The following is a 27,857-nucleotide window of genomic DNA, read 5'->3' on the forward strand; positions in this document are numbered from 1 at the left end:
AGCAGATATGCGGTTAATACTTGTAGCCTCCGGTTTTCTTAATCGAATAGTTGGATTTCTTTTACCCTAGAACACTCTCGTACGTAATAAAACGATTAATACTCTTAACACGTAAAATTTACGTATATTGAATTAACAAATCTAGGAACAGTGGTAAATTAACAAAATATTTGTTGCAAACAGAAATACACAAAAAAAATCTTAATAATAACATATTAAATAAAAAAAATAATAACATATTCAATAACAGTTTTGAAACTGCTTAATTTGGTGTTCTCCGCAAATAGGTTTTTTGCATTTCGGGCAATAAGTGGTCGTCATTCGTTTAATTGTTGTGGGACAGATTAAGCAATACTTCCTTAGACCTTTTTGGTTTTCTTTTACGACTTCGGGAGTATCTTCTTTCTTCAAGACCTCAGAAATATTTTTTTTTTAATTCACGGTTCAATTTTTGATTTTATAAGCGACCGTCTGGTGAGGTTCCGTAAGTTTTTTATGAAGCTCCATCATAAACTGCTTTATTTATAAGGATTTTCCACCTTGAGTAAAAACGTTATGCGAATAAATAACGTAGGCATTGATGCAAGCCATATTGATCATATTATAAAATATGCACATCGGTCATCTTTTGGTCTTGTGGTTCGCACACATATTCTGACCCATTTGGTCAAATGTATAGACTGTTCCTTTCGTGGAATTATACGACATTATTATTTCGGGTTTTTTTGTATTTGTGTTAACTGTTCCAACTACTGTTTGTTGTGTTAAATAGTAGAGTCATTATTTTATTATTTTTAGGTTTATAGGACACCAAGGAGCAAGTTTTACTATATGCGTACATAGACGTGTTGATCTGACGTTGCTTATTATTTTCCAATAATTCTGATGGAATGTGTGCTTTATTCTTCCGGATCGTCCCAAGTATTGTCAAATTATAGGGCCTTTTTAGTAATTTCTCTGCTAAAGGAATATTCGTGAACCAGTTGTCCATGGTCAGGTTCCGGTTACTACCGTGAATTGGAGCTGTTAAAACAGTTACAAAGTGATCGGCTAGAGAAAGGCCATTTGTTTGGGTAGATTTGCCTAAAATATGGTTCAGCATTGACCAAGTACTTGGTGGTGACATCGCATAACGAAACCAATTTTAACCCGTACTAAGAAGGTTTATTTGGTATGTACATGCGAAAATTGCATTATCCCTTAAACCCACCAGCTGCTCATCAATTGTCAAATATGAACTGGACTTGTAATTTGTTTTAGTAATTTCTCTCCTTTCAGCTCTAGTTGCCTTATCATCGAACCTAAGACAAGCAGTCAGAAATTCAAACCGAAATTTGCTCATCGTCGCCATGTATCTGGCACCGGAAAACGATGTATCAAACAAAATTCGATGACAAGTGATTGTCCTTTAGTACTGCAGCGAGTATATAAAGTCCCAAGAGCGCCTTCAGTTCTTCTAGATTGGTTTCAGATGTTCCTTGGGCAGCGTCATGATAATTTTTGTTTTTTCGGTTTATTTCTTGATTTGTATACGTCACTATTTTAGTTAGCATCGAATCGGTGAAAAATATTTCGAATGCACGCAAAGGTTCTAAAATGCCCCGGACTTCAGCCTTAGGACCAGGCCTTACATGGACAACGTTGATTACCGCTGTTTTACCGATTGCTTGTGGCGTGGTTTCCCAAAGATATCCATTTTTGGCCATTAAAGTATCTCCATCTGGAACTATAATGTTTTCGAGATCAATAGCGGCACCCTAAAAATTATTGAAATTAGTTTAACAATTGGCACAAACCAAATTAAATAAATACCTCCAGAAAATTGGTACTGGAGGGCTCCCCTCTCTGCGCATGGTTTGGTTGGATCATTGTTTCAGTATCGACAGCATCATCCTATAAATTACAAAAATAAAATTAAGTGCAGACTGGCCAATGAATTATAAAATTAACCTACCCCTTCAAAACTCATACTAGGTGACACTTCTTCTTGTGCCCTAGGGGCATTTGAAAGTAGTCTTCGCTTTTTTGTAGGCATTGTAGTACTCTTTGTATTTTTCCATATACATCTTAGACTTTTTTCCACGTCCTCCTCCACATTTTCTTCATCGGGATCAACAATGTTGTCATCAGAATCACTATGAATTCCAGCGCTATCCACTTCAATATGATCTTCTTCCTCACTCTCACTTCTCTCGTAAATCAACCGTTCAAGTTCGGCATATGTTAGCGCCTTTCTACTCATTTTATAATAAAAAAATGTCCGATAAAACTTTTGACAGGGATCGCGACACACTAGCACCTACTTAGTCGAGATTTATATTACAACTGGCGATAAATATTACCATTAGCCTACTCGAGGCACTGCTAGTACTTGGAATGGGAGAGTTGACGCGTTCGACAGTAATTAGCGAGTTTTCGCAATGATACTTAGTTTTTACGTACAAGAGTGTTCTAGAGTTAAGGAAGCCGACAAGCCAGTATCTTTCAGCAATTTCTTTTTCTTTGGGAAATGGATGATGTAAATTTTTTTCTTCAGCGTATCTATAGGCACATTTTTTTTTTATTTCTGTGTGAGTTATCCCATAAAAATGTTTTGATAACTTTATGACCTGTTTTGTCAAAACTTCTTCTTTTTTTTGGTAAATACAGAATTACGACCTAAAGAAGCAGCTGTAGTATCATTTCGCTTTAGTCGTAGTTGAATTGTAGATCTAAGAATTGCAAAACTTCTTGCAACTTCACGGACGCTTCTGCCATTATTTACTGCATTTATTGCTGCACTAAGTTGCTTAGCATTCCATCGTGCTTTGTCACTTTTTCTCTTGTAAACTCGAGGCATCTCAAGTATAAGAATTTATAAAGAAATACTCTATAATAAACATAAACAGAACGCAAGAAGAAACAGTGGTGACAAGCAATATAAGATCCTCAATATTACAATCGGAGCCTGAGCCGCTCCCAAAAAAGTAGAGGAGATGATCTAATCGCGGAGGGGCAGGCGTATGACGATAAAACAGGTAATTTGTCTTAGATCAAGATCAAGAAGAAAGAAAAAGAATAAGAAAAATTCTAAAAAAAATTTCCAAAATAATTTGAATTTGATTACCGCTATAGTTTAGTATGGACAGCAATGCGTCAGCATTTGTTTTTAAAAACATAGAATTTAAACTAGGTACTTTCCGTTTTAAATAATTTCCGATTTTTTTTTAATTTCGACGCCTGGACTAATACAAAACGAACTATCCGCGTCTAGTAATCCAAGATAAGACCTGTTACATCATTACATTTTACTTTCTACCTTTCAATCACAGCGCACGTTTTAATACACTTAATTAGGTAGTAGTTAGTGAAGAGTAAAACTGTGAACTAATTTTATAATGTCAAATAATAATGCCAAAACTTGAATCAAGCATCTTTTAATAAAACAAAATTAAAGTTGAAAGGCTTATATAATTTTGAAAATAAAATAATATAAGTATGTAGGTTCAAAATAACCTACATATTTGCAACCACCATTACATACGGCAAAATAAAACCATAAGTTTGAACAATTTAAATATCAAATGAAATAAAAATTCTATAACAATAACCTGGGTTTTTTATCAATTACACGATATACATGATCGGTTATTGAAAGATTAGATTTTTATATTTTGCATCATGCAAATGAATTGAGATTATCAGTAATAATGACTTTGACATTGACAGCTGTGATTACTCACCTCGCTCACCTCCTACAAAATTTGTAAACAAGATGTGAGTGATAATAAAATAGTTAATCTTAATCACAGGATATTTATTAATGTAAATACCTTATCAGACCCAAATAATGATAGAATATTAAACTAATCAGCGTTATTACCATTGTAAAGTACGTATAATCAGTTCAACCGATCAATAATAAACAAAAGAAAAAGAAATGTCTCTCATAGCAGATATATTATTAAATTGGAAGATATTTATTGTAGGGGTTGGTTTGTTAACGTCAATTTCTATTATAAATAGTGTAATTCCTCTATTACCTGTAAGTGGTGTTACATTTTTAAGTTTTTCTGTACTAATTTGGTTTGGATCCCTTTGCATTACCTTTTTCTATTTACATAAGTTGTTGCAAAGAAATGAACCACTAGAAATTATTAAAATAAGTAAACACAGCAAGAAGGAACATATTAGTGTAAAACCAGACTCGAAAAAGCTGAATGGCCTAGTTGGAGATATTGATAAATATTTTTTAAGTATCTGGTACGTGTATATTAGTAGTGATGCTGAATTTACTAAGGAGAGTAGAGTATTTCTTGAAGATGTTATCAAGAGGTTAGTAGAGGTCCAATCATGTGTAAATAGTAAGGTTTTAACCCACAGCATATTGAATATATTTTTGAGACACTTAAAAGAGTACAGAAGGGGATTAAAAAGAAAGGAAAAGTACACTGGAAATATTGAAGAATTGTATAGGTAAGTGATTTTATTATTGGCAAACCTGCTTTAAGCAGGTATAATACTTTATGTGCTTTACTACCAAATATTTGATAGTATTTAAAAAGAATATAGACCCATATGCCTCTATATTCTTTGGTATTTATATGTACTTACTATTTTCATAATTTGTATATTTATCCATACTAGAAGTTGGCAACCAATACCACACCAAAGAATATAGAGGCATATGCCTGTATATTCTTTGATCACACTGTATTACCAATTACTTAATCTATGTTTTTGTGATTAAGATTACAGATATATAAAAAAAGTTCAGTTCTTATTCAACATCAGTCTCTCAAATCAAAAGTTGTCAAGGAAAGGAATTCACCATATACTACCATCCTGACAATGGTTCAGCAAATTTCCTTGCAATATATAAAATACAGGAGAATGCTTAGTTTAGGACAATCAGCATAACCTAAGTAAAGTAAAGTGAGATTTCTCAGATATAAAACAATATTTATAAATTGATAGTGACAGAAAGAGCTATACAGAGAGATATAGGAGAAAAACTTAAATAACTTGGAGAGAAGAGTTTCATTGTAGAAGGTGAAATCTGAAGATGGAGTAAGGATGATACAGTGAAAAAAGGAAGTCTCAAAAAATTGTAGTGTAAAAAAGTGAAAGTATTGGAAATGCTGATTGACTAAGGTAATGGAAAATTACAATGCAAAAGGCAACTGGCACAACACACAGGGTGAAGAGATAGCTTTAGGCACTTGAATGTAAGAGACACTTGCAGGGAGGAGTTCTTTAAAGAATTAATAAAGCAAATTCAAAATTATAATATTGATTTATTAGCACTACAGGAAACAGCAAAAGAGACAGCGATTTCAGAAAGAGGGATTACATATTCTTTATGTGAAACTGATTTACTTAAACTGATTGAATTTACTACTAAAAGAGAAATAGTGATAGGAGACCCCATATTCATCAAGTAACCTGGAGATCGGCTGTATGGCTGGACAAATAACTAGATAAATTATGTTATAGAACTACTGCCTAATTAAATCAGTGAGAAATAATAAATTAGTTGTCGGAAACATAATTCCGTAGGTGAATCTAGTTGAATTTGTAGCAAAGTTAGATATGCATATAAAATATAGCACAAGAGTAGGAATACACACAAGAAAATGTTTGTATCTTACCCAGCAAACTTTCTTACACTATTAAGAGTAAATACTGGAAACTCAATAATTTTGAGATTAGATTTACATGAGGTTAATGCAGAGGGTTGAGTCTTGTAATAGCAAGAAGATATGTTAACCTTCCAAAGCTTGGAAATGGACAAATCGGACCAAAAGTGCCTTTGATCATGTAAGCTAGTTCTTCTCCCCACCAGAAGAAATTTGGCACAAAACTCTTCTCTATTCCTGCAGGCAGAGTCTGTGAATTTTTGCACGATGGCCTTTATACAAGGGTGTGTCCAAAATTATTTTTTTGAATGCCGTTTAAAACACATGTATTACAGGAGAGGATGCACATAAAGAGACTGAAAAACTTAGAAGCTATAGAGGTGCAGAGTCCAACAGCGCTCATTATCTAATAAAATTTAAGCTAAAATTGAAAACCTGTTGAAAAAAAAACAATTATAAATGAGTGTACCAAATATGACCAGCAGAAGCCGAAAAGACATTACCATCATTGAACAATGCCGAGAAACTATAAAAACTGTCTTGAAAGAAGACTGTACTGTATGAGGAACATCTAGAAATATGTTAACAAAAATCGAAGATGCGAACAAAGTAAAGGCAGAAATACTAGAAAGTATAGAAATAGTGTGAATATTGGAAAAACTAAAAACAATAAAGCTTACAATAATTTACAGGAGCAAAACACTACTTACAATAAATATATATTAAAGCAAAAAGTAAACCAATTATTCAGAAATAAAAAGAAGATTTTTCTACAACAACATATGAATACAATTTTCATTACTAATATATGAGGAATGTCTACCAAGAAGCGAAAAAGGGAAGCAGTCATTACCAGCAGATAATGATTTTCTGTAAGGACTACGAAGATAATCTGGTGGAAGGAGCCACAGAAATAACAAGCTGATGGAGAAAGTAATTTGAACATATAATAAATATCAACTTCCTCAAGATAAAAGAAAATTTAAATTTAAAGGTGACATAAGACCTAAAACAAAGAACTGCCAACAAGACAGAAATTAAAAGAAGTTATTAAACACCTTAAAAATACCAATGGTACAGGTGCACAACTTGAAGAAGCTTTATACAATCTCATGATTATAACATAGGAAGAGAAAAATATGCAAAGTGTTCGAAGGCAATATTATTCCTGATATTGAAAAATGAGATCAACTGTAATAACTACAAAGATATGTATGTATGTAGACAGATGTAGTATATAAGATACTGGTTAATATTATTAACAGAAGGATTGCTCATAAGAAGAGAACATAGTTGAAGACTATTAGGCAGGCTTCAGAAGAGACTGATCTACTATAGACCAGATCTTCTAACCAAAGGAATTTCTACATACTCTAAAACATCAGTACTTAGCTTTCATGGATGACCTAGTTCTCCTAATAATACCAAAAAATAGCTAAAAGTCAACCAGAAGACTAGATAAGTGGGCAAAAAAATTAGGTCTAGAAATAGATGAAACAAAAACTAGATGTATGGTTCTGGGGTGCAGTAAATAAGATATGGACAAAGAGTTAATTTTAAGTAACTATTTAGACAGAAAAACATATGACTTTAAATGCATAAAAGTTCACTTATCTGGGGGTAAACTTCAGTGATAAAAGTGACGAATCTGAAATGAGAAATCTAATGCAAAATCAGTAAAGGAAGTAAAAGTGCAGGAGTGGTAAATAACATATTAAAATCCAAAACTGCCTTAAGACAAATTGAAAGGAAGCTCTATAGAACTAGACCTGCCATAAAACTAGTCATATTGTACAAAGATTCAAGTAGGAAAGAGGAAAATACTATGCAGTAGGTATATATGGAGTGATCAAAGAAGATGGAATAAACGGAGGATTCAAGTAGGGGAGAAGGAATTACTACGCAGTATATATGGAGTGATTGAGTGGCAAAGACGAATAAATAATGGAAATGAATAACAGTCTTTCAACAATAGCTCAAATTCGATCCCAAAGTATAAGGTTCCATCCATCCATCCATCCATCCAATGGCGCTACAGCCCAAATCGGGCCTTGGCCTCCTTCAACAGGCTTCTCCAACCATCTCTATTTACCGCTGTTCTTTTCCATGAACGCGTTCCCAGGCAGTTCCTGGCATCCTCATCGAAAAGTATAAGGTTACTGGGTGATATAGAGAGGTCATCACACTAGATTGCCAAAGATCGCATTAAGAATAGGAATGACAGAAAAGTGGAGAAAAACAAAAAGGCCCAGAAGATAATGGTTGACAGCAGTGGAGAAAAATTTTGAGAAGTTAATGGTTATAAATTGAAATGTTAACGTACAGAATAAAAGAAAGTGGAGTAAAATCTCCAACCAAACCCTAGACATGCAAGGCTTGTAACGCTATTATATACTAAGAAAACACTGAAGTAAAACAAAACAACCAACAAAGTGTCAAAAAAGGGAAGGTTGGGCATCTGTGTTTGTACAGAAGAACCTAAAAAACCAATAGCTGGCGGACATCCACTACATAGTCCAAAGTACGTTTCTTTGTAGAATCACATTACTGCCGTGCTAAGTCAGCAAGAGGTTGCTGTAATTAAGGATTGAATTTTCGAAAAGTGTATGCTCTGCTTATACTTAGACGAGCAGAAAATCTTTAATGATATTACTAGCTTTTAACCACTTAATGCACACATTAATTAAAAAAAAAAAGGATCAGAAAAGGTCATAAAACATTTGAATAACGAAAATAAACTAGACTGTAAATGTAACACAAAAATATCTATTACCTGACAAAAACTAAAATAGGAAATGCCCATAATAAGTTTAAATAGCGCTGTACTATGGTCGAACGTGTGAGATACGGACAATCCCGAATTTACCGGCAAGCCGCTCCGTGTCAGACACGGGATAATGCATTAAGTGGTTAAAATATCACTGGGTTTTAGAGACAAAAAAACTTATCCTTTTATAGACCCAAAAAGACCAACGCAATATTTGCTTAACATCGCAAAAACACTGATAAAAAAGAAAAGCAAAAAGAAGTTTAAAAAATAAAATACATTTTTAAAGTTTGTAGTCAAATAAATACATACTATGTGCTCTCTTTGACCTACAGCAAGTCATTATGCTTATCGCCCAAAGTAAATGCCATATTTTATAAAAGGCGTCTTGCTATCTATACCTGCCCTTTGATAATATCGCTCATAAAAACTGTTTGTGTTTTGCATGGCATCAAGCACAAAGTCAAAAAACTTTCCTCTGAAATTTACACTGCTAAAAGATAACATCTCTTTTTTTGGACGGGTGCCCAGGCCAAAATAAAAACCTTAAGCATGCAATGTTGTTATATAGTTGCAAATATAAATATACAAGAAATAATCTTGTTCTTACAGGCGTGTCATGGTTAAAGCGAAGGTCTTGCCATGGCAGAATTCATTTTGCACAATTAATTTTGTATTAAGAAAAGCTGGGGAAATATTTGTACCTTTGCGTTACATCCAATTTCTCAATTTCCTTATTTAAATATATAATCATTTACTTCTGGTTAACAATAATTATTCCCTCTTGATCAAGATGAATTACAGGATTTTGTAAAAATGAATTTGAAGAACTAAGAATCCTAAAAGAAAGAAAAGTCCTAGGTAGTAAGATTGTTGTCGTTGACTGAAAATATAGTCGATTTGAAAGTACGCAATAGAAGATGACTTTAAAAAAACTAAATGAAAAACACGTTACAATTGCCAAGGCAAAATATAACTACTAAAGACAGAAGAACTAGATTGAAATATAACAAATTTATATTTCTATCTATAACACAATCCAATCGTATTATGAATGTAGGCCTCATTCATAATATAGTCCCATTCATCTCCATTTTTCGTATCTTCCATTTGCACTTTCCACGTTGGAAAAAGTTAAAAAGACAAACAGGCACTGTGACTAAATATCAGCAGCACTATTAAGCGCCCACTCGTATTGAACCTAACCTAACCTATTATACCAAAAAATTAAAGTAAATGTAAAATAAGATTATGATGTATCATATTACAAGAATTTCTTATATCATCACCCATCTTGTAAGTCACTTGGTCTTGCGAAAGCCAATTGTACCAGAGTAGGCTTTAACTTAGTCCACCAGCGATGTGCTCTCCGACTTCGAGGCTTAAAGCTCTATAACTCCTTAGTCAAGTCTTCGATTTTGCGTTCAGACGTTGCAAAATTGATTCGCAAAAATTGTAGAGTCTAAATTATTACTATTCAATATTATCCATTAATTCTCTGTCTGTTGATGGAACTGCAACAAACTAATGATGTAATCAATTTCATTTTTAAAGTACAAAGATCAATTTATATATTTAAAGTATTCCAGAACAACCCATTCATATTGCCCCTTGATTTACTTATTTATTAGAAACAGTCCAGTAAATATTTAAGTTTATTTGTAAATATCTACTGTTCATTATTTATTACACAGAGAGGAGTACCCTAATATCGTACCGTTTTTTCTAGGACTATCAGGAAGAGAAAACTCTTAGAGATGCGTTGTTTTGACTAAAAATATATTGTAGTATGCAATAAATCAATATCTGGTATCAAGGATATATGTATTTCTTTTATTCAGACTGTTTTAAAAAAATTTTAAAATGTCACTTTTTTTCAGCTGAATATGATATCGTAATATCGCATAATATGTGATATTAGGGCATATGTGGGCGGTTGATATTAGGACACCTTAGTCAGTTAAACATAAATCGCGTACTTATATACATTTTTTTCTTATCAGAATAAGAACATTACTCGTGTCCCCATTTGTAGCATTGGCAACATTTTATCCATTTTTCACCTTTATTGTTTTCTGAGTATAATCCCAAACAAAACATACACTCTGCATCGGTTGTATTATTATTTTCAGAGCTGCATTCCCTATCAGAATCATCATCTAATTCCATATTTTTTATATTCGACTCATTATCACTATCACTGCTGTCACTTTCTTTGGTTTACATTTCTTATTTTTCTTTATTGCCAGGCTTGTTTCTTTGTATAGGTTCTCTACTTTCTTTTTTACTTACTTTTTCATACGATCACCTATACTGTCGTCTTCCTTTACTTCATCATTTCTTTTATTTTTCTTTGGTAGATACGTATTTCTTTTTGGGTGGATCCGTTCCGCTTCAAGAATACTTTCTTTTTTACAGTTTTCTTTTTGTTTATTTCTGCCACTCTTTTGTAAATCAACTTTATATCGGGTCCCCGTTATTAATTATGCAGATACTGTTTTGTGGTTTTGATTTGAGGTAGTGTTTCGTATTCCACTACAAGATGGCAACGGCGTTATGTCTTCTGGACCTACATGGGCATCAGAAAAGATTTTGCGTAGATTAGGATTATATTATAAGGATAAATACTAATTTTTCTGAAGTAATTAGTAAATTAGATAAGCTCTACCTAATAATTCGCCTATGTGGTAAACATAAACAACTATACCCACGTGAATTGTAAGTCAGGTTTCGATTTTATTGAGAGTAGTACGTATTATAGTTGTAGTTATAGTGGATACATAAACGCCAAATCTAGTGGCTGCGTTTATGTGTCTTGGGTGGAGGAAGACTGATAATTATCACACTATGAATTCTAGCGAGTTCCATGAGGTCATGTTGCGTGTAGGACAGTAGCGACTATTAAATATCAGTATAACTGGGTCGTCAGGAGATGGCTTTGTGTGTTTGATAATATCGTTCAACCACTGAGTGAATAAATGCTGCTGAATCCATCCGGATGAATGACATCCTGCTATGGTGTCTAATGGTGCACCATTATGTAGCTCTGGTTTCATATTTCTTCTAGGGAACGTTGGTGGCAAGAACCCACCAGCAGCATTCATGCAAATCACCTCATCACTTAAAGAATCCCTTTCGGTAGTAGTAATTGCACCAACCTGCCTTTTACCTTTGAATGAAGGTAACTTGGTATATTTGTGATTCCTGTGATGTGATTCGTGATTTTTGTTTTATCAACGATATGTATCCTATCGGGATTAGAAGTAATTTTTTGCAAAGCAGGAATATCAAAAACATTATCAACATTTGCTTGGTTATAACCTTTTGCCCTTGCAGAAGAAATAACCTGTGGCTTTCTGAATGTTAAATTGAGGTGTCGCTGGAGAAATCTTCTAAGATATTTCTTTCCAGCAGCTCATTTTCTAAGTGAATAATGAGGCAAATTATTTCTTAAAGTGAGCTGAAACGCTATTCTTTGTATATCCGAGGATTTCAAACCAGAGTTCTAAACAATAGTTAACTATTTCTGTTCCTTCCGATAATGTCTTCTTTCTACCCAATTTCATATTAACTAATTCTTCTGAATTTTTAATATTGCACAGTTCGGTATTGGAAACTCATCAATGTGCGACATTAGGGCATGTTATAATGGTAAAAACACTTTCACAATATTGTAAGTTACAATATTGTTTAAATCATTGAAAAATGAAGATCAGACCTTCCAAACGTTAAAAACAAATTTATAACATTTTACCAGCTTTATTTAAAACTATATGTAGTTAACGACGCTAAAAAACTACACCACGTATGATGCTGCGTTTTCGACACTACCAGTATCTATAATTTTGCGAACGTAATCTACATTATGTGGCATCTGTAGGGGTCACATATGAACTTAAAATTACGGAGAACTTTATTTCCACATTACCAGTATAAGAATGAACTAAGGGTGCGATGTTGCGAACCCATGCGATAGTAGGGTACTCATATCTATAAAATTATGTTTGTTATTTTTAGTAATTATCTATTTTCTGTGTTTAATTTTTGGTATTTGAAAATGAATCATATGTGTTGTAGGTATTTATTTTGGTACCTCTTTTAGCAAAATAGATTTTTTTGTTATACATTATTTGTATAATTTGGTGGTAATGTCTATTTATGTAGGTACTTTTGTGTTCTATGTGTGTGAAGCAAATAATTGAAATATTATTTTTCTTTCAGATATTCACACATTATTAGTACAAATCCGAAAGTTAAGAATTATTTTGTTCAGCAACTGACAACGAATGTTATGAGACACTTTATCAATTCAGAATTATGGAATTCACTTCCTTGTCAAGTATTAGTATCAATAGTAGCTAGAAAACTAATTTTATTTCTCATTAATTTCATCTCAAATCCAGAAATTTTAAATTACAAACTTCTCAATTTATTAGCTTCAAAATTTATAAGAGAAAAATATAATTTAGATAAATATAGCAGAATTTGTGTCTCTCAGTATTATAATGTAGTTGATTCTAAAATGATTATTGAAGATAAACTGCCAATTGAACAAAAATCATCACCAACTATTACTTTTAATGTGCAACTTAACGAGAATGCAGTAACGGTTGAGAACAAACCCAGTGAACAAGGAACCGAAGTTAGAAAAAGAAAGAATGGCATTGTGACTCAACAAAAAGTAAAGAAGAAAGCCGAAATACCTAAGGTAAGAGATAAGTATTAGCAAATATATTTGTGTGTGTACTTTGGGACACACATAAACTGCCATCTATTGGTGATAATATTAAACTTATAACAACCTATCTATATCGTTTATGTTCTGTGGTTTATCTGTCAGCAGTTTTTCTCTAATTATTTATTTAATGAATGCCACAAATATTTAAATTTGCAATGCGACATTAGATAAATACACTTAAATTGTCTAGACAATAATAAGTATTTTTGATATTGTTAATTTAACTAACGCGTTACTTTAACTTAAAAAAATAACTAAATTTGTGATTGTTAGAAAGTTTAAATGTGAGGTTCTGTTTTACCAGAACGCATGTGCTGACAATTGAAGTAGTTCTTTTGAATCTTTATGTCGTTAAGGTTCATTGGTAAAACCGAATGAAGTTAAATCCCAGTATAGGGAAATATTATTTTAGATTTTCTTAATTGAATTTTTTTTATATAATTATATTATATTGTTCATGTATAATAATATCTTATTGAGATGTATCTAAGAAAAGCAAGGGAATGTTATCTTTTTTAGTTAATGAAAATGATTATTAAAGTAGGTTAGTTGTTAATGGATATATCAGTCAAGTTAGTCATCTGTGATGTTGTATTGTCACTCCAATACTTCAAATTGTGTGTGATAACATTACCATTGAGAGAAAAAGTACTTTCGGCACTAAAACAAATTGTTTTTATGTAATCGGGCTGTTGGTTAATTTTATTGGACATATTTTCACAGAATTCTAGTCTTCGGTCGGGGTCATCATCTGAAAGTTGGTGCACAATTTTTAATTTGTATGGATGAAATTTGTTTTCAGCCAACACTCGGTGTACTGTCTTTTGACTGATTCCATAGATATATGCAACTTGAGCTGTAGAAGAAGTAGAGTTCACTACCATTTCTGAAATTATGTCAATTTTTTTGTCATCACTAATTTGTTGTTAGCGGTAATGAGTGCTTTTATGCATACAAAGACTTAATGAAAAGTAAGTTACTGAATCGTAAGTCTAAGCTTAGAATCTACAAAACAGTAATTAGACCAGTGGTCACATATGGATATGAAACGTGGGCCCTCTCAACCACTAATGAAAATCAACTGAGAATATTTGACCGCAAAATACTAAGGAAGATATTTGGACCAACCCAATGCAGCGATGGTTCGTGGAGAATTAAAATGAACCACGAGCTGGATGAACTAATGCAGAGCGCAGATATTGTCAGATTTGTAAAGTCACAAAGACTAAACTTGCTTGGTCACCTAGAAAGAATGCCAGATAATCGAGCTGTAAAAGTAGTCCAGAGATGGAAGCCCCAAGGAAACAGAACAAGAGGAAGGCCCCTTAAAAGATGGATAGACGACGTAGAGAGGGATCTTAAAACCATGAACATCAGGCAGTGGCGAAGGAAAGTATCCGACAGGGCAGAATGGAAGAAGATTGTTAAGCAGGCCAAGACTCATAAAGGGTTGTAGCGCCATTAGAAGAAGAAAAATAATTTGTTGGCCGATAGATCGTTTGACATCTTGAACACTAGCTGTTTGTTTAAACTTTCGAAGAAGCTTCCTCTAATAAGTTCTCAATATAGGGCGATCGGGGTACCTCTCATTAAAAAGACGTTCCGCTGCATGGAAATAATTTTCACATTCACCAATTATTAACACAGCTGCTACTTGGTAGGCTACAGTACGTACCATTCTGCCTTTGTAAAAAATTTTAATGTCTCGTTAAACAATAATTAAACTAAATACTAACTAAGAACAACTAACTAAAAACAACTTGACTAAACTAAACAGAAACTAAATATTAAGCTTTAAACGCTTTTGTAAACTAAAAACAACTAGAGAATTGACAAAGGTCAACTTTTTGACAAATAACCAAAGGCGGACGTTAGAATTTTTATTAATTAAATGCCAAGTTGGAATTTTAGTATTTATTTAATTTATTCGTCAAAATCATCTTAAGTCCAAACAAAATTAGTATGATTGAATAGATATATTAAAATAATTGTAGTTTCGCACTAAATTAATAAATATTCTAACGTTTGCCTCTGGTTAATTGTCAAAAAAGTTGACGTTGACATAAAAACAATTAGAGAATTGAAAAACGTCAACTTTTGACAAGTAACCAGAGGCGGAGGTTTTAATATTTATTAATTAAATGCGAAACTACAATTGCACAGTGGCGCTGTAACGTCATCTGTCACTACTACGAGTTATAGTACAATGACCGCTATAATCCAGTATATTCGACCACGCGATTTCAATAAGAAGTTACCGCATATCAGCACAGAATATTCCGGAGCCTTACAACATCAATTACGACTTACTAAAACAGCAAATTTAGCAAGTAGAATTATTATAAATAAAGCATTGTAAAACCTCCTTTTTTCAGTTTGACATTAATGTTATAATACTCTGTTATATTTGTATTTGAAGTTTGAATAATATATTTTGAGTTGTAACTAAAATCTTTGCTAGTGCAAATAAAAGTTTATTTTGAGTGTTCGTGTTTCTAAAAAGGTGTTTTTCACTTGTTGTGACTAGTTAAGAAGTCTACTTCTGTTTATTACCTTCCTCCAAATTTCACTATTATAAGTATAACCGTTCAAAAGATACGAGGGGGGAACGGACTTTTGACTAGCAAAAAAACCCTCACTTTACCCTTAAACGAAAATGATAACTGACCGCATTAACTGTTAAATGCTAGTAGTCAGCCGTCTTTGAAGTAAACACATAATGGCAACTTACTTAGGGTTATTAGAAAAATCATGTCAAATAAATAATATTTATCTTAAATCATAAATATGATAAATTTATTTTTGATTTTAGAAAGTCGACAGTGCAGAAGAAGTAAAAGAAGAACACGTGCGAACCGAGAAGCCGCCTCCTAGTGCACCTGTAAAAATCCATGAGCCTAGGTTAACAAGAAGTACAAAGACTTACGCAGACACTAGAGACTTGGCATTTGGCATATCATTGGGGCAAGACCCTTTGGACGCTTTACCCCTCACAATGGAAAATATGAAAAGTAAGTAATTTATATAGAACTATTTAAACCTTTTAGAAAAACATATATGATATCTAACAATAAATCACCGAACACTTCCACAAAATTTTTTATAATTTATTATCACTAAACTACATCCATTTTACATATTAACAATTGTCAACAGACGCACGTGAAAGCCAAACAGGGTCGTACTGAGGTGTATCCTATGATTTTTAAAAATATTTACTTTTGAAACTATTAGTGTAAGAACTTCTTGAAATTTAATGATTAAATCATACTTAAACTAAACTCTAAAAATAACATGACCAGTAAATAACTTAACAATAACTATAACATATAACACACAATATATTAACTTAAAAACCAACACGCTACAATTTGAATTTAAACCGACTGGCAAGTTTGGATCTGTAACATGAGAATCTCTCTGGCTTCAGGCAATAAATTATATTTAATAGCCTCTTGACGAATGAGAGGGCGAATATCAACACGTGCTTTTGCTTACAGTTGGGAATTTGCTAAACGAATGTACTTTAAAGCTGTTTTGAGAGAGTGCATTTCTCAGGTGATCTATTTTTGGTAAGCGTTTACACTTTATAGTCTTCAACTGAGTAAGTTGAGGATGGGAAAACTGTTTGTCTCAAGTTGATCACTCAGAATTATATCGGTATTCTTTAATTTGTTAATTTCTATAGATTCTAATAAAGATAGCTTAAGGCCTTTATTTTGAATGTGAAGAATTTGAAATTGGTCATTAAAAGAATGATTAAGGCCTAGTAGGTGAAGTGCGTATGTCGAATCTGTTTTTCTATTATTGAAAGCCCTTTTGTGTTCTGCTATAAGTTTGTTAAAAGTCTGCCAGTTTGACCGATGTAAGTTTTTGGGCAGTCGCCACATTTAAGTTTGTAGACACCACTGTAAATGATTTTTCTTTTGGCTCTTGTTATTCTTGATATAAATTGTTTGCTCTGAAAGCAGGTGTTATTCCTTTGTTTTTTTATATGTTTGGCATTTAAATCCTAAACATCCTACACCTTCTCCTACGTGTTATCTTTCTTTCATACATTCGCCCTGTCACAGCCACAATAAGAAATATTGTTCGAAAAGAAGGCATCAGGACCTCTATGACCATTCAGGAAAATTTTCGAATTTCTCCCATCTCTAAAAAGCCACCACCGCCTTTCTTTTTTTTTGTGTTGTATTTTTCTATTCCCGGTTCGTGTGGTCCAATATACATTGGCGAAACTGGCCTATCCGTCAAAACCCGAAAACAAGGAATAGATCTTCTTTGCTCCCGGAACACTGTCTAGATACAAAACATTTAAAAAACCTCATTTTTTCCTAAAAATCCATAGTTCTATTCCAGAAAAATTCGCGTAACTACAGAAATATGTAATTATCCCGAGAATATACACAGAAAGTAAAGCTAGTTATTATTTCCTATCTGTAATCTAAATGTCCACCAGAACGTGTGGTAACAGCAGCCTCCCATTATTCGAAGGTACGCCATAATGGTCGTCGACCCGAGCGACCAGCTACATAAGTACGTTGAGTATTTAAGTTACAGTGACCAATAACACGTTCCTGCCACTGAAGAAACTACCTATAAGGGTAGCGAAACGTTCAGGCGGATCCATTTACATATCCAATAACAAAACAGGGTCCAAACATAGAAGATTATTACCTCATTTTTGTCATGGTCTTTCTTTTTTTTTTCTCCTGTGCACTGGTTTATTCCTCAGGATTGATTTTGGCATTGACATTCTTTCACTTCGCATTCTATTTGTGCGTTCTGATCAACTTATTTATTTTGTAAAATTTCGAATTTTAACAGCCCTTAAGTTAGTTTATTTTAATAAGGTTACCACATAAAGCCGTACTGCTTATTGTGTATTAGTCTTATCTTACTTATTAAGCTTATTAGTATCTAGTGTGAATTAATCTCTCTTTTTTAATAAATTGAATTACCTTTTTCGTTTAGGTAAAATGGAACACGTGGAAGACTCGGCTAATCTGTTACTAAGTGAAGTGAAACAAACGACTCAGTCTACTATGGAAGGCCTTAAAAGTTCCATTAAGCCTATAAGTAAGTTTATATAGATACTACTTTATGGTATAGATTTATTAAATATATAGAATCCTTTGAATTTTTTATGTATAAAGCACGTGATTCAGAAATGTAATACATCACATTCATACATGTCCGATTAAGAATTTTCGTTCTAAAATTAAAAATAATTTATTATTCATTCATAGTATTTTTTTTGAGATTTTCCGACACATTGTTTTATTTGTCGAAAGGATACATCTCTACGTTCAAGACGAATATATACCAGATTTTAGATAAAGGGCAGCTAGCCAGCCTTTACCAAAAATGTATTAACGGAGAGAGTATACCGGAGGAGTGGAGGACATCTTTTATCACGACAATACATAAGAAGGGAAGTTAAGATGTATGTGACAATTATCGAGGAATCGCAGTCCTTAGCACAATCTCGAGAGTTTACGGGAAACTCATCAAAAAGAGAATGGAAGATGAATTCTGTGATATGGAGGCCGAAAAACAGGCCGGCTTTAGAGCAGGTAGATCAACTAATGACCATCTGTTTACTGTTACCCAGCTGATCGAAAAAAAAGTAGCACGAAATCAACCAATACATCTCCCCTACGTGGACCTTAAAAAAGCTTATGATAGTGTGCCACAACAAAAACTCTGGGAAGCTCTCGAGAAAACAAATATTAGTGTAACCTTAATCCAGGTTGTTCAAGACCTCTACAAGAACAACACAAGTAAAATAAAGAAAGGTCAGGAGGTGTCCAAGGGTTTCACTATCAGCAAAGGACTCAAACAAGGATGCGCGTGTCTCCTACCTTGTTTAAGATCTACTCTGAGCAAGCGATGAAGACGTGGAATATAAACTTCAGAAACATGGGAATTCCTCTAACCGACGCAATATTGTACACATTGAGTTTTGCAGACGACCAGATAGTGATGGCCCAAGACTATGAAGACCTCAAATATATGACCGTAAACTTATTGAAAAATTCGAACTAAGTATGGGGGCTAGAAGTAAATATCAAGAAAACTGAATACATGTGTATTGGGGAAATTCAATAAAATCTAATCTTGGAAGAAATACAGCGAGAAATAAATCGATGTCAAAAATACAAATATTTAGGCATGCAAATAACCAACGATGGCAAATTAGACGAAGAACTTAAACATAGAAATAACCAGGAAGACAAGCCATTAGACAATTAAACAGTGTACTATGAGACAAAACAATGTCCAAAGAAAACAAACACAAAATCTATAACAGCATTATAAAAAGCATTGTTACATATGGTAGTGAGGTATGGCCACTGAAAGGAAAAAACTTAAAAGCATTAGAAGCAACAAAAATGGACTTCTGGAGAAGAGCGGCTGAAAAATCAAGATTAAACAGAGTTAGAAACGAAAGAATACGAGAAATTATGGATGTTAAGCACAATATAACAGAAGATATCAGAATAAAATCAACTAAGACGGTATGGACACATATGGAGACTGGAAATCAGAAGATGGCGTATAATGTTATAAACTGATTGATTGATTGAGATAAAGGATTCATTTGTTCTAGTAGATATTTCCACACTATCACTTAATAGATCTTTTGTGTACTTATTTATCTTTGTGTCTTTCAGACGGGCTTTAGCGCCTGTTTTCGAGCCTCTATTGGATCGAAGACTTTCTTCAGCAGATACTGAAACCTCTCCTCTTGAAACTGCTTACGCTTACTCGCTGGACATTGTTTAATTTTTGCTGAGCTTCGCGATTTACGTGCCAATTTTCACTTGATAATCTTTTTCTTCTGAAGAATATTTTTTATCAGGATCAAGTCCATAGTTTTCCGATGACTGAGGCTGCGTTATTCCTCTTTCTTATTTGTTAGTTCCTGTTCAATTCTTGTACCAAAAGAGGCTGGGGAATGGATGGAAAATTGCACATGCGTCGAGGTTTGTCCATTCCCTTACATTATTTAGCCTACGAGTATTTCTTTCTGCCGATGCCTCTTGTTCCTTCAATGTTTCCTTCCATAATTAATTTCAAAAATTGGTACTTAGAATTCCTAAATATGTAACCCATTTAGGCAGCTTTCATTCGCTTCATTATTTGCAGCAGTTCTCTTTCTCTACCGATTGGGCGTAATACTTCGGCGTTGGTTATATGATCCGTTCAGGGAATTTTAGGGGTTCTCCTGAATACCATATTTCGAAGGTCTCAAGACAATTCTTGACGTTAGCTTTTATTGTCAAAGTCTCCATCCCATACAGCAGCACTGAGTAAATGTGTATTTCACAAAACGGCACCGTACTGTTAAATTAAAGCTCTTGTTGCTAAGCAGACTTCTCATATTCGTAAATGTTGCTCTTGCCTGTTCAAGTCTGTTACGTATCTCTGTGTCTGGGTCAAGGTCCTCAGTTATCCAGCTTACTTGAGGTGTCTGAACTTGACCTTGACTTTGAATTCCTTTCTACAGTTATTTATCTGTTGGTAGAATCTCCGAGAGTTTTTTCTGTTATGATGGTTAACAATCTCATTTAGAACGTTGTCTCTTTCTTTGTCCTTCTAAACATTCTATTTTCCTCTCGTCGAAGGTTTTCATAATCTTTTAGAGTTACATCTCGTTCTGCGCTACTGGAGTCTCTTATACGCTTATCTTTTTTGTTGGTTAGTAGATATACATTCTTCGTTGAACCAATCGTTGTTTCTTCTGGCCTTGTCAGGCCAGACATTTTAAGACGCATTTAGCCAATGTGTACATATCTTCTTTACATTTAGTCCAGTATTCTTCTATGCTTAGTTTTCTTCGATTTTTGATAACGCTTCGTTTAAAATTCGTAAGTACCATGTTTGATTTTAGCACCTCAGTATTATATTTCGTACATTTTGCGCTGTGGCCTTTTTTAGCGTTAGATGTACGTGCTCTTAATTTTGCTCTTAAAAGGTCTCGAGGCCAGAGTCTATATTAGCACCTCTACATGCTCATCGGGGTTAACTATCAATAAGTAAATGGTCAATTTGGTTTTTGTCTGACAGTCTGGTGATTGCCACGTGGCTTTATGGATATTTTTACAGGGAAATAAATACATACTACCACTATAGCCAATGATGCTGTGAATTCAATCTAGCCTAAGGAATTTATAAATATAAAACAGAAAAATAATTCAATATTTTATATTTATTGATTTTTATTGCAGGTGATGCAACTGTACATACTCTGCATAACATCAAAGACCTTCAAGAGTCTACTATGAATAATGCTTTGCACAAAATAGGTGACTTTCAGGTAAAAATTTAAAATAATTACAAACTGATTTATAATAAATGACTTTCTTGTCTCTTTCCAAAAACTTCACATTCACACATCTCATAAACATCCCTGTTTAACAGCAAAAGGTATGATCTGCATGGATTTTCCTTTTTATTTTTATACATTGCTTTTAGCATTTTTATTTCAATTCTTAGCTTTTAATTAATATTGTTCCTTAAAATATAGTTATAGCGTTAAATTTTTATTATTGCTAAAGTTTACAGCTACAAATTTGCCTATATAATATAATTTTTTATGGCAAGTTAATAGCTTAGTGAGTTTTCTAATGTTATCGGATTGATTAGTAAATTCTGTAATACATAAGTTATGTAATAGTGTAAAGTAGCACATTTTTATGAGTGACATAAACTAAAAAATTAATTTAAAATCTATATATGACTAGTTTATTAAAGGGAATATATTTAACGATGGAATCAAATTGTTTAAAGACGGTAATTTTTATAAAATTACATCGTAAACTTATTCTTGAAATTATATTAAAATAATAACATATTCTACCACCATCAAATACTGTAGGGAAAGATTAATCAAGTTCTCAAGCTTATAAAACAAAAGCATAATTCGAATGTGACTTAAAGATAATACACATTTAATTGTCTATATGCGTGTATTTATTTTTCTGAGGTGGCTAAACCGACTTAGCAAGATAGCCTAAGTAATGTTGACATGCCGGCACATTCCCTCTCCGAGGAGGCCCTGCCGTAGCCCCTTAGACTGCTGCCTACTTAATTATAATTCCTTGCTCTTTATAATTTGTGTGATGTTCGGCATTCACTGTAATACTTGGTATTTTTGTGAGCTAAACCAAACTAGGAGTCGGATTTGCCAGCAGCACACCTTTCCACGCTCCTTCATTGTTATGTCCCATTTATTCGGACCTGTTGAGGGTGTTCTCTTCCCGTTTCATTTAGAATTGTTGTTTTCTTTATCAGTAGGTGTATTGGAAATACTCCAGTTATTATTTGTACCTCTACTGTTGAGATATTTGTGTATACACCTATGACTTTTAAGATCGGTCTTTATATTCAACTAGCTCACCCGGCGAACTTCGTACCGCCTTAGAATTAAATAATGTGTCTAAAAAATTAACAGAAAATAAAACAAAAAAAAAACACTCAAACATATTAATCATGAAAAAAGTTGAATCAATTTAATACTTTCTGATAAAAATATTTTATTTTTTTTGTGTTAAATAAATGTAGGTACACTTCCCGTCATATAAAACTGGTACACTTTTTTTCCCAATGTAAACCTGTGTTCAGACTGGACACAATGGTCCGTGAATCAATTCGTTGTTGCCATCACAGACAACGGAATTGCACAAAATCTAAATATATAAAAAATAACATTCAAAAATGTATAAAGTTTTTAGATAGGTATTATTTTTATTATTAACAACAAAAAACCGTATCTAATAAATTTAATAACCAGAGATAGGGTTGAGCTAATATCCAAAATGTTTGAAGGATCTTTAAACCTAGGGTATTGGCACAGGGAACATTGGAATGCATATACTGTAATTTTATACTTCAATTACCTACCGAACACGAATTGTATTTTGTGTCAATAAGTTTAGTAACATGCAAACTACCAAAATTAAATTATTATTTATTACAAGAACAATAAATGTGAAAAACTAACATTATACTTTATCCTACGTATTATAAACTATAAAATATCCGGGACGAAAAAACGCTTTTCAAAACGTGACAGTTACAATCCAATATCTCACTGTAATGTTTTATTATAATAATTTAAAGTTATGTCTAGATTGATTATCTATCATTATTTTTAAATTGAAATATGTTCATAAATTGTAATAAAACACAAATCAATGTGTGGATACTTAATTAAGATTATGGAAAATTACAATAGTAATAGGAGAATTTTTTAGGATGCATGTTTAAATAAATGTGACTGACTGATAGAGAATGATCGATAATGTTTTAGTTTTTAGTATACTCAAAACTGGCGATCTGTCGCACAGCCCTACTTTTAGCTGGTTTCATATAATATTTTCGTTGAACTGGCAACAGTGCCCTAGAAATTAGAATGACACATGTGACAAGACCAACGTACACAACTTAAAAAACACGGTTTTTGGTTATAAGAGTTGTACCAGTTTTTTATGACGCGAACGGTACAACGATGACGATTTTCCAACACGCGAATAATTGCCATTGTGTGAAACATGGAAACTCCGTTAATTCTCAAACTTTTAACGGTTGGCTTTGTGATTTATTGTCATTGCAGAAGCCAAAAGCATGGGAAATTATAAACGTTTAAAATCAAATGGTACCTTCGTCGAAATCATCATTAAACGTGGGATCAAGACATCCTCCCTCTCCTTTGTATTTTTCCTTGATGATCGTTGTCGCAATGATATTTTTCATTAGCCTTTTCGCAGTTACTGTGGTTCCATTGCACAGTGGAGGTTGATTAATATTCGCAGAATAATGACAACTGATTTTACTTGACTAAGTCATTTTGATTTATAAGGTCTTTTGGGCAGTGTGAGTACTTGCGTAAGACGAATATATGGAGGCATAAAAGAACAAGGTCTGTGGCGCAGGTGTTACAATTTTGAGTTGTATAGAAGATTTGGAGAACCTGACGTTGTAAAATTCATTAAGGTAGCACGCCTCAGATGGATAGGTCATGTAATCAGACGAGAGGAAGATGCCATAGTCAGAAAAGTTTTTGACCGAAGAGGGCCGATCGGACAACGAAGAAGAGGAAGACCGAGACTTAGGTACCAAGACAACCTAGAAAATTATTTGAAGTCTATCGGAATTAGAGCATGGAGAAGAGTTGCCAGAGACAGGGGCGAATGGAGGATTGTTCTGAAGAAGGCTTTGGCTCATAAAGAGCTATAACGCCACTGATGATGATGATGATGAGTACTTGCATTGTCCTGATGTAGAATGTTTCGCCGTTGTGTGTTGCTTTTCGACCATTTTCTTTGACACACATTGAGAACGGATCGCTTTTGTTGGTCTTTCCTCATCATGAAACACCAACACAGCGGATTGGCGTTTATTTTACGGTTCTTAGGAGTAAATCCAAGATTCATCGCTACTTACAATACTATAAACGTTTTTTGACCTTCCTTTGTTGAACAGTTCCAATGTTTTTCGGCACCAATTAACGCGAACCGCTTTTTTGCTCTTCTGTGAGCAAACGAGGAATCCAACGGGAAATCAACTTCGTAACACCCAGTTCTTCATGTAGGATCTTTTGGATCGAGGTTTTTGAAATGCCCAAAGATGCCTCTATTTTCCGGTATGCTACACGGCGGTCATCCTTGACTAACCGCATCAATGTTTTACTGTGTGACTGCTGTTTTGGATGGACCTGGCGTGGATTCGTCGCTGAGACTGGAGCGCCAACATTGAAATTCGCAATACCAACGGGAAATAGTTGACTGGTGTGATGCTTCATTCCCAAACACAGTAACTATTTCATCGAGACATTACTATTGGGATAATCCTCTTCGAAAATTGTAAAAAAAATATTGCTCGAAAATGTTCCATTTTTCCTAAAATCCATTTTTCAACCGATTTGCTAATTTCAAAAATTCACTGTATCTACATGATTTGTTGTATCGCAATGAAACTCTTTATTTATGTCAACAAAAGATTGAGGTTACATTTATCTCGGAAGGTTTTATTGGCGGCGCCCTCCAAGCGGCTATATACAAAATTAAAAAGATAAAAGTATTCCTCTTCTGTGTATGACATCTTCCGGTAAGGGCGCAGAATGTAGAATGATGGAGTATATGACGTCCGACACTCTTCTCTGATAATTTGGTCTTTATATTTTCCGTTATTTTTTTTTTCAGGGCTTGAGTGTTCTTTTCTGACTTCTCTTTGATAATGTTGATATGGCCTTATAATGAAAGTTTTTAGTTCATTATAATTCCTAGATACTTCATTGCTTTGGCTGGTATTATTTCAGTGTTTACCAATTAGGTGATATTTTTTTTCCTATACTGTATTTTCGACTGTGCCATCGTAATATTTATACTTTGTTCACCAGAGATGACCGTGCGAAGAGAAACTGTGATTTCTGTCATTTTTTATCTTGTCATATAATGCTGTCTTTAAAGCCGTTTTTCTAAAGTCCTAAACACTACATGTAAATCATCCGTTAATTTTTGCAACCGTGATATTCTCCTCCATTTCATGCAGTATTTTTTGATGTGCTATAAGTTGCACGAACGTGTATATAGAAATGTAGCCATAAGCACCCAGACTAACAGCCATTGACCATTGAACTAAAGCGGAGCGTAAAGTCAGCAAATTCCATTGAAACCGGGACAACAAACTCTTTTTTTACATAACAATAAAACACTGAAAACTTTGTTTTCAAAGCTTCCACAAAATTTATGATAATATTTTATCACTACCTACAGCTGTTTCGGCAGAATGCCTTTCTCAAGTCATCTATTTTTGGTATGTGTTTACAATTTAAAGTCTTTAACTAAGTAGGTTGAGGGAGCGGAGAACTGTTTGTCTCAAGATGGTCATTCAGAATTATGTTAGCAATATCTATAGCAATATTAGTTTAGCAACACTACTATTACTATAGATAAAATAGAATATAATAACAACACAATAGAATTTTTAAATAATCAAAATAACTAGCGTTAGAAAATTCAAAATCAATATTAAATTCAATAGAACAGAAATGCCTCAACATCATGAATCCACAGTCTCCTAAATTATACTCTTTTATTAAACTACACAAACCTGATCACTCAATAAGACCTGTAGTTTCTTTTTATACAGCTCTGTCATATAAACTTTCAAAAAAACTGTTAGAGATTATTTTACAACACACTAAATTTTCAAATATATTTCCCATAAAAAATACAATTGAAAAAGTTAATAAAGTACAACATTTTCAATTACCTAACAACTCCAGATTAATTTCATTTGACGTTAAAACTCTTTTTCCTAGTATTCCTCCTACAGAAACTTTTTAGACCATAATAGTACAAATCCAATTATTACATCTGACATTTTACATCTTCTTGAAATTTGCATAAACCAAGACTACTTTGAATTTAATAATCAAATACATATATACAAATAGCAGTGCAGGACTTATAATGGGTAGTCCTCTAAGCCCATTGCTATCAGATATTTTTATGGATCATCTAGAGACAAAGATTTCAAAACATCCCAGAAAAAGAAGAAGAAGTCATATTGAATTTAAAATAGAAACAGAACAAAATCAATCCATTAATTTTTTAGATTTAAAAATCATCAGACTTAAAAAGAAACATTACTTCTCCGTATTTCTTAAACCTACCCATACTGAGAAGACTATACACAATTCATCATCTCATCCTACACAATATAAACTCGCAGCCTATCATAGCATGATACATAGATTAATAGAAATTCAGATGTCAAAATACAACTTTGAGACAGAATTAAATATCATTAAGCAAATAGCAGTAAACAATAGATACAACGAACAAACAATTAATAAAATTTTAAATCAAAAACTACACAAGAAAACCCTGAAATTAGTATTTCCACCACCAGAGAAAAAACTCAGTACCTTCTGTTCGATTACATATACAGGCAAAATATCAACAAAAATAGTGAAACACAAAAAATAGGAATAACTGCAACTTTTAGAACAAACAACAACTTAGGCAAATATATTAAAAACAACGAGAGCCCAAATAAAAAGCACTTACACAGCGGTGTATACATGTGGCGACTGCCCAAAAACTTACATCGGTCAAACTGGTAGAACTTTTAACAAACGTATAGCAGAGCATAAACGGGCTTTCAATAATAGGAAACCAGATTTTACATACGCACTTCACCTTCTAGATCATAATCATTCTTTTATTGACTAATTTCAAATTCATCACATCCACAATAAAGGCCTTTTAAGCTAACTTTATTAGAATCTATGGAAATTAACAAATTAAAAAACACAGACATAATTCTGAACGACCAACTTGAGACAAACAGTTCTCCCCTACTGAACTTATTTCGTTAAAGACTTTAAATTGTAAACACATCCAAAAATAGATCACTTGAGAAAGGCACTCTGCCGAAACAGCTGTAGTAATAAAATATTATAATAAATTTTGTTTAAGTTTTGAAAACAAAGTTTTCAGTGTTTTATTGTTATATAAAATGAATTTCCATCAAGTAAAGGTCGAATTCATCACTCTTTTTACAGTTTTATAATTCATTTGATTGTCATTTTTAGATCAAACGGTTTCATTTTGTAATTTAATTATCTTATATTTTTCAAATTATCTTATATTAATCAAAAGTGCATAAATTTATCTATATTGTTATAAAAAACCTAATCTGAAGATGATGTTTCCTTTAC

General features: G+C 33.1%; 1 protein-coding gene across 2 annotated transcripts in view; it reads left to right on the forward strand.

Moving 5' to 3' along the window:
• The first annotated feature begins 3,716 nt into the window (after window positions 1–3,716).
• The window catches only part of LOC140434835 (uncharacterized), a 98,843-nt gene continuing 74,702 nt past the window's right edge, over window positions 3,717–27,857 (forward strand). For both annotated transcript variants that reach the window (XM_072523400.1, XM_072523401.1), the window contains exons 1-5: window positions 3,717–4,455; window positions 12,607–13,093; window positions 15,936–16,134; window positions 18,098–18,202; window positions 21,358–21,446. In XM_072523400.1, coding sequence (XP_072379501.1) covers window positions 3,920–4,455; window positions 12,607–13,093; window positions 15,936–16,134; window positions 18,098–18,202; window positions 21,358–21,446 — 1,416 coding nt within the window. In that variant the 5' untranslated portion in view covers window positions 3,717–3,919. The remainder of the gene's footprint in view (window positions 4,456–12,606; window positions 13,094–15,935; window positions 16,135–18,097; window positions 18,203–21,357; window positions 21,447–27,857) is intronic.

This window comes from Diabrotica undecimpunctata, chromosome 2, assembly GCF_040954645.1.
Source record: "Diabrotica undecimpunctata isolate CICGRU chromosome 2, icDiaUnde3, whole genome shotgun sequence".
NCBI classification, from domain to species: Eukaryota; Metazoa; Arthropoda; class Insecta; order Coleoptera; family Chrysomelidae; genus Diabrotica; species Diabrotica undecimpunctata.